The sequence below is a fragment of the Dermacentor albipictus genome, chromosome 4, assembly GCF_038994185.2.
Source record: "Dermacentor albipictus isolate Rhodes 1998 colony chromosome 4, USDA_Dalb.pri_finalv2, whole genome shotgun sequence".
Taxonomy (NCBI): domain Eukaryota; kingdom Metazoa; phylum Arthropoda; class Arachnida; order Ixodida; family Ixodidae; genus Dermacentor; species Dermacentor albipictus.
Window position 1 is genome coordinate 139,394,939 of NC_091824.1, and position 12,551 is coordinate 139,407,489.

At 46.8% G+C, this 12,551-nt stretch overlaps 1 protein-coding gene across 4 annotated transcripts in view; it reads right to left on the reverse strand.

Moving 5' to 3' along the window:
- LOC139059348 (synaptic vesicle glycoprotein 2C-like) overlaps positions 1–12,551 on the reverse strand; it is a 242,311-nt gene that overhangs the window by 24,115 nt on the left and 205,645 nt on the right. For all 4 annotated transcript variants that reach the window (XM_070537637.1, XM_070537635.1, XM_070537636.1 and 1 more), the window contains 2 exons: positions 2,822–3,002; positions 590–741 (listed from right to left, as the gene is read on the reverse strand). In XM_070537637.1, coding sequence (XP_070393738.1) covers positions 590–741; positions 2,822–3,002 — 333 coding nt within the window. The remainder of the gene's footprint in view (positions 1–589; positions 742–2,821; positions 3,003–12,551) is intronic.

Sequence of the window (12,551 nt, forward strand, 5' to 3'; positions counted from 1 at the left end):
ATACCGCACACATTTGCGATTCGATTAGAAACCAAGCTGACGGGACTGCATCCATTTACACTCTTATAATGTCTGAAAGTTACACGAGTGTCAGTACGGTATGCAAAAAAATAAAATAAAGTAAGATCCCAGGCACGCTTTGGAATCCACGTGAAACGGCAAATAAATGCTATAGAACTAAGTGCCCCGCGCAGAATTCTTTATATTTTTCACTTTTGCAACGTCTAACCTCACACAATGTTTAGGTGTATGTACCCGACTGGCCACAACCTTATTATCATGTAATATTTATCTTCATGCACTGCAACTTTCACAAGCGATGCCGAAATGCGAACACCAATCTAAACGAACGCACACTGTGAGTCGTTGAAGCAGGAAGGTCACAATTTATCATGACCCGATGTCTGCGGAAAAACGATTAGAGGAGTTTTCCCGTCGTTTCCTTTTTAAGAAGGCTGGTTAACCTGATTATGATAGGGTAAAGGGGGAGACGAGCTTTTCTTGGACATGTAGCGGTTGCTTTCAATAGAGGCCAGAAGAATTATTATGGTGATGATTATGATGGAACGTAGCGGACGTGGCGATATACCTGTTCTGGGTATGAGTCCCCAGGCCATCACGGACGCGAAGACGCCACCGATGGCCCAGAAGAGAAGCAGCCAGCAGAGATTGCGGCCACGGTGTTTCTTCAGCAGGAACTCGGCGTAGTACGTAAACACGATGGGAATAGAACCACCCACGCTATGGCACAAAAAAGGAAATTAAGGGCAGCGGGGAAGGGGGTGGTAAAGACATAGTAGGAGACAAGAACAAAAGAAGTCAGTTCGATCGTGATCGATACCGCTGAAACATGATGACATACTTGTATGAATCAGCAAAATTGTCTATCAACTTCATGTTCACGGGGAATTTGGCTTTCTTTCGTGTTATTCATCATAACAATTTATCATTTAAGCACAATATCTTTCGTTTTAAGCCATTGCGCGTATAAAATAGCGCTGATCACCAAGATTAAGCACATATTACATTTTATATTGTAAGTTATTTGGGCCATTTATTCCAAAATCATACAAGGAAGTGAAAAGAATATTCGGCAGCATATTACATTCCTGTAACCCGTTAAGGCGAAAGCCTGCCGCACACGTGGTAATGCGTTAAGTTATAGGATCGGAGGGGCCAGACTTCACGCAATACATAACGAGCCGCAGTGTGGAGTAAACGTATGACGCTATAGGTCGACCTCGATCCCCAACGACACACGCGAGCACCTAATGCTCTACCTAAAGTCTCGTTCTTTCTTTCTTTCTTTCTTTCTTTCTTTCTTTCTTTCTTTCTTTCTTTCTTTCTTTCTTTCTTTCTTTCTTTCTTTCTTTCTTTCTTTCTTTCTTTCTTTCTTTCTTTCTTTCTTTCTTTCTTTCTTTCTTTCTTTCTTTCTTTTTCATTCGTTCCTTCTTTCGTCCTTTCTTTGTTTCGATTCTTCGTTCATATTCGGTCATTGCATCTTTGCTTGCTTACTGGGGTATATGGGCCATTCCTGATGGATGGATGGATGGATGCGAAACTTTAATAAGGTCCTGAGGTACGCGACTCAGCGCGCTGCGGGCCGCTCCCACGTTGGGACAGTCAGGCCTTGCCCGACCGCCGCATCGTGGGCCCTCTGGACAGCCCATAGTTGCGCCCCGGCATCGGGGCTCTTGATAGCGGAGAGCCACTTGTCCTCGTTGATTTGTTCTGTGCCTCGTAACGAGGGGCAACGCCAGAGCATATGATCTAGGCTAGCGATGTCATTGCAATGCCTGCAAGAACTAATGATATTTTTTACATCACTGGTTTTTTTCCATCACTGGACTAGACGCTGCTTTTTTCGGGTATGAGCCATTGCAACGAGCTACTTAAGGATTTCACCTTAATACGTGCCAGCCTCCTATATCTCCCATTCTTGCGTGTTTGTATACTTCAACTAAGCGTTCACGTTAATGCCTGTATATGTTATACGATCCGCTGTCTTCTGTAATGTCATACGACATCGATAAATAATAAACGAAGGAACGAACGAATGAGCGAACAGAGAGACAAACAAAGAAACAAATTAATAAATAAGCAAGCAAACAAACAAACAAACACTCTATAAACACAAATGGCTAAGCGAATTCTCATTATACAATCTGCTATTCTATACGCATAGCAGATCGGGTAACATTATTGAGTAGCACTGGGATAAAACAACCTACTGTTCTGAGCAGGTCTCCATTTTCCGTTGAGTTTCCGAGTCTCGTAACAAATATAGACCACAACTAGAACATCAGGAACGTCTCGTGTACAAACCACTTTCAAGGAACTTCAATTTTGGAGAGCCAATTCTTTCAAATTTTCCGTAGAGCTTAAACGGGCCGCGAACGATGTCAAAACACAACAGTGACACAGACACAACGCACACAAGCGTCGTGTGTAAGTTGTGTCTGCGTCGCTGTTGTGTCTTGTTGGTGTCGTTTGCGCTACGCTTATGCTTGTTAGCATGCATGACGTACGAACATGCCCAAAGAGCAACTATAGTCAACTTCTATGCATGCAATCACTGCGTCACATGTTTTCTCTTGAGGAACAAAATTGAAACAATATTTTCTCCGATCATATTGTAGAACCGAATGGCATCATCTTAGTTTTACACAGGAAAGGGGTCGGCAGGTTTTAAACAATTTAGTCGCGCCTGCAAAAATCCGGACGCCTCACCCTTGTAAGAACCCTTTTCAGTGACCATAGGGGCACAGCCCTAAACTGCATGGATCTTGTAATACGCTTTCTGAAGGGTACAGGGACTCACCCGATGCCCGAGCAAAGCCTGGTGACGGTGAAGAGTCCGTAGGTGGGCATAAAGGTGGTGATGACCGAGAACAACGCGTTGGTAAGCAGCGCTGATAGCAGCGTGCGCCGACGACCCATCTTGTCGGCCAGATTGCCCCACAGCAAGCCGCCGATCATCATGCCTATGAAGGAGACGCCTCCTGTAAAGGGAAGTCGATTTAATGCCTGGTTTCAGTTGATTGATTTTTAGTACTGATCGATCCATTTTATTTGTTGATCGATCGACTGTCTCACTCTGAAAGAGAGAAAGAAGAAGGGAAAGGCAGGGAGGCTAATCAGGCGCACGTCCGGTTTGCGTCCCTGCACTGGGGGAGGGGATAATGGGGTGTAAAGAGGGAGAGAGAAAGTCGGAGAGGGCGTACTAGTCAAAAGGCGCACGTGAAAGCGCTCGGGTGAAGGCGTACACGTGATATTGCACACCGACTCTATAGACGGCCACAGGGACCTGTCTGTCGACTATAGAAACTGCAGTAATGTTCTCATCGCTTTCTGCTCTAGCGATGCGCATGACCATTAATTAGTTAATTTTGGGACCTTACGTGCTATAGCTACGACCTCATTATGAAGCACGCCACAGTGGGAGATTCCGGATATGACCACCTGGAGTTCTTTAACGCGCACCAAATGCACTGTACACGGGCGCTCTTGCATTTCGACCCCATCGAGATGCGGCCGTCGTATAGCCGGTATTAGATCACGTGACTTCGTGCCTAGCAGCGCAACGCCGTAGCCGCTAAGCTAGGTGGGCGCGCACGGCCATGGCCCAAAGCCCTTCTCAAAACGGTCTCGAGTCCAGCCGCTTTAATCGCGTCCGGAGAGTGCGGCGCTGGGTGTCGTGGCGAGAACAATGGCACAGAAGGTAATCAAGAGTCTCTTCGATATCGCCAGCGTCGCACATTAGGCGCCTTTCCAATTCAAATGAAGAATGACTGAGCTTTTGCAAATGAAGCTCGGAGCCAAAGGCGACGCAACAATGGCGCATCAGAGTGGGAAATTCGCGATGGCAGTTGTAGCTCCGAGAAAGGATCCAGTGTGCGCGGGAGATCCACTGAGAAATGAGAAGACCATTAACCCTACGTCGTGGTTCGAGCCGGTAAATGAAGTCTCCTTGCAACGTTCGTTCTGCAAAGAGGCATGAGAAATGTTCGGGTTCCTTCATGATCGGGAAGCCTCTTCAGCGAAGTCATCAAGAGCAATGCCAATATATCGAGGCAGGCAGAGTAATATGGCATGCCCTTTACTGCGAGCTTGATGGTAGTTTTCTCTTTATTACACTCTTAACAGCCGCTCGTGAGTCCTGCGACGTGGGGTGAATTGTGAACTCTCAACGGCTGCCTAGAAGTTGCAAAGCATTATCTGCTTAATATGTCCATTTCAACTCCACCTTACCTCTTATAACAAAAGAAAGGAAATAAACTGTGGCGGGCTTCAGAGGCACCTTTACCTTCAAGCGTTCTGCCATAAAATGCACATAAACTGACAAAGAAAGCTTGCGCATAAATTGAAATTACATTATAGGCCAACTCGTGACCAACTACCCGATACATCAATGAAAGAAAAAAGCTAATTAGGCGCTCTCAGTACTCGGTAATTGTTGGATACGATAAATGTAATATCAATCAATTCATTCGATCCTCGACCAGTGGAAGCTTCGTGATATCTTCAGCCCCTTTAATGTATGCATAGAATTTTTCGTACTGGAGCGTCACTCTCAGGCAAGCAGTCAGGCAAAAAACGTTTATACAGATTTCAGGCTAGGCGATCTGATTAAAACGCCCTCAGCTTAAAAGAGGAGGTCGCGTCTTTTCGCAAACAGTGGCTGAACTTGCTTTTACGCCCATGCAGCTTCTGCCTTTAGTGCACTCTGCAACGTTATCAGTCCTTAGATGTTCGCACCACAAGCTTTTTCGTCGCGTCAGTACCTTTAATACACATAGCAGCCGCGGCTTACGAAGAGATGAAACCAATAATTAAGTCATGTTAGCGCTGGCGTCGCCGTCCATGCTCGCCTTTCATCTTGTTCAAATGTCCGCGAAATTAAAGGGAGCCATGAAACTTATTTCCGCTTGGTTGGTTCACCGAAACAGTGAGAGGTTGAGAGAAAGCAAGACACGTTGAAAGGAGGCCGTGGTGGAATCTTAGCGGTGCTAGACAATTTATTTCTTTTGTTACCGTGATACGTAGAATAAAGACAAAATATATATTCTTCCCAGCGGACCTTGTCGAAGGCACTGCGCACACAATGCTGACTTTTGTTCTGCGTGCCAGCTTGTTCACTCGTAAGGTGCCGCTATTTTTTCCGCCTAACTTGAGCTCCTCCGTTACGATACGTGCACTGCATGAACATGGTCAAGGGCTTCTTATGAACAAACTTAGCTGGGTAATGAAAGTTAAATTAGTAAACACGTGATATCTGCACACGGTTCCTTGATAAAGCAAAGCACACAGAGGACGAGCACGACGACGCCCGCAGCAACAGCGCGTACGAATGACTGCGCAGTCATAGTTTACGTAAAAACTACCGGGCAGCACTTTGCGAGAGAAAGGGGTTTAACTAAGGAGGACGCCACTCTTTTTCATACCGTGCGTCTATCACAACTTTTAAACTTCTTTTATGCGAAGCATATTACGAGGGCTCAACCCAGCTCCTCAGGCGCGGCGGTGACCATGAAATCACGTGACACCGTGACGTCACGACAGAGGAGAAGTGGCTTTGGCTCAACTCTTGCAAGACGGGCTGGGTGGGAATCGAACCAGGGTCTCCGGAGTGTGGGACGGAGACGCTACCACTGAGCCACGAGTACAACGCTTCAAAGCGGTACAAAAGCGCCTCTAGTGAATGCGGTGTTGCCTTAGAAACGCGCTGTTTCTAAGGCGTGCGTCTCTTGCTCAGGCGCACATTTCGTTGCCGTGCCGAACGCTGCTTTGCTCGACGCTCACCGCGTCCAATGCGGGACGCGTAGTCGCTGCCCTGTAGCCCATTGTCTTACACCCCTTGGCGGGTCGACGGGAACGCTGTCGCGTTCCACTCTTGAAGGCGAAGAAGTAATGCATGAGTTGTTTCTTCGTCTAGCCGAACCAAATATAGCCAAGCAACAGCAGTTCACCAGGCTAAACAGTGGTTCAACAACTAAAATAAAGGCTAGTATGCTTCGCATCCTGGGCTTAACCTTACCTAAGCCACAGCCATTTTTTTGAACGAAAACACGGCGGACCTAAGTATACCAACTGCTGTTTTAGGAATGAAAGAGTATTAGTATGGTACTATTACGCGGGAGTGCCTTTTATGCGAAGCATATTACGAGGGCTCAACCCAGCTCCTCAGGCGCGGCGGTGACCATGAAATCACGTGACACCGTGACGTCACGACAGAGGAGAAGTGGCTTTGGCTCAACTCTTGCAAGACGGGCTGGGTGGGAATCGAACCAGGGTCTCCGGAGTGTGGGACGGAGACGCTACCACTGAGCCACGAGTACAACGCTTCAAAGCGGTACAAAAGCGCCTCTAGTGAATGCGGTGTTGCCTTAGAAACGCGCTGTTTCTAAGGCGTGCGTCTCTTGCTCAGGCGCACATTTCGTTGCCGCGCCGAACGCTGCTTTGCTCGACGCTCACCGCGTCCAATGCGAGGCGCGTAGTCGCTGCCCTGTAGCCCATTGTCTTACACCCCTTGGCGGGTCGACGGGAACGCTGTCGCGTTCCACTCTTGAAGGCGAAGAAGTAATGCATGAGTTGTTTCTTCGTCTAGCCGAACCAAATATAGCCAAGCAACAGCAGTTCACCAGGCTAAACAGTGGTTCAACAACTAAAATAAAGGCTAGTATGCTTCGCATCCTGGGCTTAACCTTACCTAAGCCACAGCCATTTTTTTACTCAGTAGAATGCTTTCGTTTACTTGTGCGTGTAACTTCGCGAATGTTAGTGATTTTTTATGGCGTTCAGTGATTTTCGGCGTTTATTGACTGTGCTTTTAGCTTTGCTTGCCCTGCGAAGAGCAGTAGCTGACGCCGATAAAGGCGGCAACCCCTTCTTTAGGTTCACTAAAGAAATACTCTGCACCTATTATCGGTCCGTGACAACAACTAGAATTAGGGAAAACACACCTGATGACTGCGATACAAACGAGGACATACCTTTGGCGTGAAGCTAGTTCAGGTAAACCAAGACTCAGCTCTATCAATGATATGCTGGTGACAAAAGGTATATAGGATGAAGCCAGCTGCTAAATTCTCAGTTAAATTGAGTACATCTGTAATTTGACCTCTGACCGACTTTCCAAATTAAGCACTCATGCTTAAGTTTAGGCCTAGTTTAAACAATAAAGCTGAAGGTTTGCGGGGCAGTAGCACATGAATCGTTGCCATGATATGTCACATATTTTGAAAGAGAATAAAATTTTATGCAAATAAAAAGGTCTCTTTCTCTGATGATAATAAGTTAGAGAGGCTGCTGTACTATCCAATAGATAAACGTGTTTGAACAACCTTTCTCGAACAAAAAAATTCTAATTCACGTGAATGCTGCACGAAGCTACAAATGAAACAACAAAGGGTTCCCTCTGTTGCTTCGTCCTAGCATCGGGTGGATTATAAAATTTCCCTTTCATGAACTATCCTCCACCTCGCGGGCTTCCCGAGAAAGGACGAATTTTTATTCAACTGCGAAGCTTTCTATATGAGAAGCGCGTATGGGTTTCCTTTGTAGCTTCATGTTATAAGCCGGGTGGATGTCAGCGTTTCCATTTCGAGAAGCTTTTGTAGTGAGCCCCAATTAGCCTAATTTCTCTTCCTATTACCCACTTCCCCAAAATAGGCCTCCAGATACCATTTAAATATAACATTCTTTCCCTCTCTACTCAGATAAAGGATTTGCTAAATCAGTAGAAATTTTCCAATGTTATTTTGAAGTAAGTATTACAAGTAGGAGAAGTGTAGCGAAGCATCGTGCTAGAGGCAAAATCCCGGCATTTGATGCGTGACAATGTCGCAGCAGTAAATTTTGCTCAAAAAGGCTTCGTAAAGTAAAAAAAAGACAAAAATGTACCAGAAGAAGTAAAAAATACCATTGCACGCAGTGCTAGTAGTATAAAAGCAGTTGAACGAAACGAAAAAGGGAAAAGGAAGACCTACGCAAGAACAACCCATAAAGAACTTCAGGCCTTTTTCAGGCCTGAAGTTCTTTATGGGTTGTTCTTGCCTACGTCTCTCTTTTTTTTTCTTTTTCGTTTCGTTCAACTTCGGCCTGTACTCGTCCTTTAGCCTGTCTCACACAGCAGAAGCGTGCGATAAACTTTTTATTTGCATACTTAGAAAACATCGGTCAACTCGACGAACTTCCACTCTGTCACTCTCATGCACCTTTCACGCGGCGAATTCTGTCACCTCATTGTAGGACGGTGCATACATTGAAGGACTTTACCATTGCCCATGAGTGAGAAAAGTCAGTGCCCAATTATTATTTTTTAGCTTATTCCCTTTTTTGCGCCTCACTCCTTCTCTCTTTCTCTCCCCAAATCCCTTCCCCACGCAGAGTAGCATGTCAGCGATGTATATGCGCCGGCTAAAATCTCTGCCTTTCATTAGAGGGTTCTCTCTCTTTTTCTCCCTCAGGTCTGTACTCACATATGAGGCCGTACGTTAGACTGAGTGCCGGCGAATCGTGAGAGAGAGCGCACTGGGGAACGTACCCGATTTAGGGAAGAAAAATCTCGTGATTTTTAGCTCAGATTAGTGCAAACAGGTGAGTGATAACAGAAGGTGCACAGCTCCGTGGTGCCCTTCGTTGTGCCCGAAGTACCTTGTAAGAAAAAAAAAATGGAATAGATGATGCGAGGCAATTTTACGCAGGCGCGGACGCAGAGAGCGAAGCAGGCGCGTTATAAGCTCGAATGGAGCACATCGTCCATTTTTTTTTTTAGCTTTCGAGGAATTACGCTGAGCGCGCCAGGACAGGTGCGCGCATGAACGCTTCGTCAGCGCTTGAGCGGGTTTGCGAAATAGGGCAAGCACAAAAATAAAATTATCAGTGGAAAGTGAAACCGGTAGGCAGTGAACAGCAAAATCATTTAAGCCTTGGCGCACGTGTGGCCATAAATATGAAAGAAACAAGAAGGATAACCTTGGAGTTGTCGAGCTTACTTTTCAAGTAGGGCGTGCATTCAGATGTGCGCCTGCACGTTCCCTTACTCAGGGTTTTCGGGAAGCGTGCATGAGTGATAAAATCTTTCGTTTTCTTTTTTGTTAACGTATAATGTCAACGCGTGCCTTAATATTATTTCCTCTTGACTACCCATCGGCGCTGTCCCCCCCCCCCTCAACTACCTCCTTCATCTCCATATTCAATCACCTCACCCCCTTTTTCCTCTTTGTACCCAGGAGTCAGATGTTGAGTATTTGCTTTATCTTAGGAAGGCCGGCGGCATACAGGCGTCCACGCAATACAATATTTCGTCTTCCTTATACACTATACGCATGTTGTCATGGATCTGTCAACTTAATTTTTCCCGCTTTCCTTTATTTGTTTTCTTTCCCGCTCTCTTTCTGCAGGTTGTCTTTCGACGACACGCTTCCTGGTCGAAGAGGGCGACCCTTATCGTCAACAACCAATTTGCTCAGTGATTGCGAATGTTACTCAAAGAAACATTTAACGGAAGAAGTAAGTCAGTCTGGATCGCCACGTAACACATTTATTTTACCCTCTATCCATTGATTCAGAGTGAATATACTCCTTATTGGCGCTAGAAAGCGAAGGCCAAACTTGCAACGCGGTGATCTTGACATCCTTGTGACGTCACGTGGCACGTCTTCTCCCACAAAGCTCTTCCCCCCCTGGCCCCACCACTTTCCTCAATTCTTAAACAAGACGCGTGGTTGTCCAAAGAAGTGTGTTGGCGTGCCAGGTTGCGAATGTTTTCTGAAATCATAAAGAGAGACAGAAGAAAAGAAAAAAAGCGTGGAGGTTATTGCTTTGAACGGTGTAAGTTTTACTGCGAGTAAGGATGCATTAGCCAACGCTGTCCCTGCTTCGCACACCTTGAACGAAACTGCAACCATTTTGCCTGTACAATAAGCCACATCGCAGCACCCGATCCGTTTCCAACTAAGCAGTTCGTGTGCTGACTCTTCCGTGCAAACGACATGGTTAGCACAGAAAAAGAAGAGAGAGAGACAGAGAAAGAGAGATAATGATGAATAGCGAGCGGGTCTAGACTATACTGCTTTGACATTCTGAAAGTCTGTTGAGCGAGAGCGAACGCTCGGCCTAGCTCCATGGGAAAGCTCGAAACCTTTCCGGTGCCTCCGCCTACGACCAGTGCTGCAGCGCGAGAAGCCCTTGGCATGTCTGTTCGGCAGGGATTAGAAGAGCCACTGCATCCGGGACTCTCAGTTGAATCGCGGCGCAGTGAGCAGGAACTAAGAGAAAAAAAATTTAAAAAATAAGGGGGGGGGGAACGCAGCAATACGAGTCAATATAATATCGCCAGCGAAACGAAATCCGGAGAACAAGAATCATCGTCAGAAATGAAGCCGCATCGTGAAACAAGGTGGAATACGGGTAGAAATAAAAATGGGCAGGAAAAACATTCGGGTCGGATGAGTAGCTCGAGGACAGAGTGACACGAAGAACACAAAGAGAGTACGATATCCGATGCGCATCGAGCAGAAAATGAGATTGTTCCGAGCGTATCCTCATCGCCCATGTACACCGACCGAGCTAAAGCATGGATCTAGGAAGAGGGAGGACAAAGAAGCATGTGCAAAGGCAGAAGTTAGAGAGCGAGAGAGAAAGGAGCATGTGATGCACACGTAGTGGGATCCATGCGGACTAGAAAATGATCAAAGCAGTTGAGACCGGCAGAAGAAACAGAGCATCACCGGAGCAGCGTTCGAGACCATGAATCCGGAGTAGTGCGCGCGACTCGAACTCGGGAAATAAGAACAGAAAAAAAAGGGGGGGGGGGGAGCAACTAGGGCAGCGAATGCAGTCAGATCCACGGGATACAAGCAATAGCGGAGCAGCGGTTCAATCGGAGAAGGCGTTTCCGGTTGACTAGAAGGCCTGAGAGCGATGGCAGAGTCGGTCCTGTCCTTTGGTGCTGAAGGTAAGAAAAGAGTGAAGAGCTAATTCCAGCCTGTGCTGCTGCGTGCAGAGTGGCCAGCCGGCCGTCCGGTATAATTATGGCTCGCGTGACTCCCCCCGACGTCCTCCCCATTTCCACTCCTATTGCGCCAGAACCCTCCCAGGGGCTCATACTGGCGCAGCTGTAATCAGCGGTAAGGTCAACCTCGTCGTATCCATCAAGGAACTGCCGCAGAACGACGCATCATAGGAAAAGAAAAGTAACAAGCAAGCAAGAAAAGGTACGTTTGTACGTTTGTGTGCGAAAGTAGAGGCTTGGGGCGGGAAGTGAGGACGAGTAGTGGGGAAGGGGGGGGGGGGAAGACTTAGTTTTGAGCGGGAAATATGAAAGGACGGTCCGCTGATCACAGATATAAAACTGGCGATCGGCGGTGCGATCACGCGTAAATCACGCCTGCTCAGGCTGCAAAAGATGGCGCGCGCTTACGTGGGCCTCGCGTGCGCACTAACGAAGTGATACGAAGAGCAGGAAACACAGAAAAAATAAAGAAAATTCGAACGGAGGTGGATGCAGAAGTGTCCGTTCAAAGGAAAATTAGCAAAAGAAACTAAAGGTAACCGTATGAAAAGCGATAGTATAGATATAAAAGCAGTGAAGACGGATATCTCTCGTTTCGTCCTGGGCTGTTTTCAGACCCTGGCTGATCGTTTGGGAAGGCGAACTTGTGAGTAGAGGTCGTGAAAAAAGGGAACGAGAAGGAAAGAGGGGAGGCTTACGCCAGACGAGCTCTTAAGGCTTGTGTGTGGCTGGCAATGTTTCCTGGGCTCGGGCAGATTTATGTAACGGCAGGGCCCGGGTCCGAAGAGCTCTCCTTTGAGCTGTTGCTGATGCTGGTGCTTATTTTGCTTTCTTTTTTCTGGTGCTTAGAGAATTCGAAGCACCAGTAAAGACAGCAGCTCAGCTGATGTCTTTACGTTACAAAACAAAAGCAGAAAAGTCAGTGAAGAAAGTTCGCGTACAGGGACAGACTCCTTTCGGGTCTACACAAGAGGACAGGAACTTAGCGCCGAAATGGCTCATTGACTAGCAGGGTTAGTTAGCTGGCTTCGATTTAAGGATAAATTGAACAACGAAATAGTTTCTGGAAGCTTCGCCATTCGAAGCTCAAAGCTGACCGGTGTGTTACAAGCTTGCGATCCAAGCCAGAAAGAGAAAGGCGCGTGATAGAAGTACAAGTGACTTGCTCACTTCCAGAATTAGTCTTTCGTTTACATATCATGAGAAGCCAACGAACAAAGACACGAGTCCTTCATGTTTTTGTTTGTTGACGTCTCATGATATGACTAATAAAGATCGGCCCCCATGGTTAACTCGTTCTTCTCGTTCTTACATAACGAGGATCTCGAATCCGGCAACATTGATGCCTTCAGGTAGCATGTGCGGGTTTATTGACCAGTTGCCTTCACCCAGAAAGATCACGTACTCGCGACGCCTGCGGCAGAAAGGGTGTTCCACACCCGCCGGCAAGTTTTGTGGGTGGTGGTGCTGGTTAACAGTCCCAAGGTTAGTTCTAGTAGTAACACATAAATACCCAAGAAAGTGGATTTGGTAA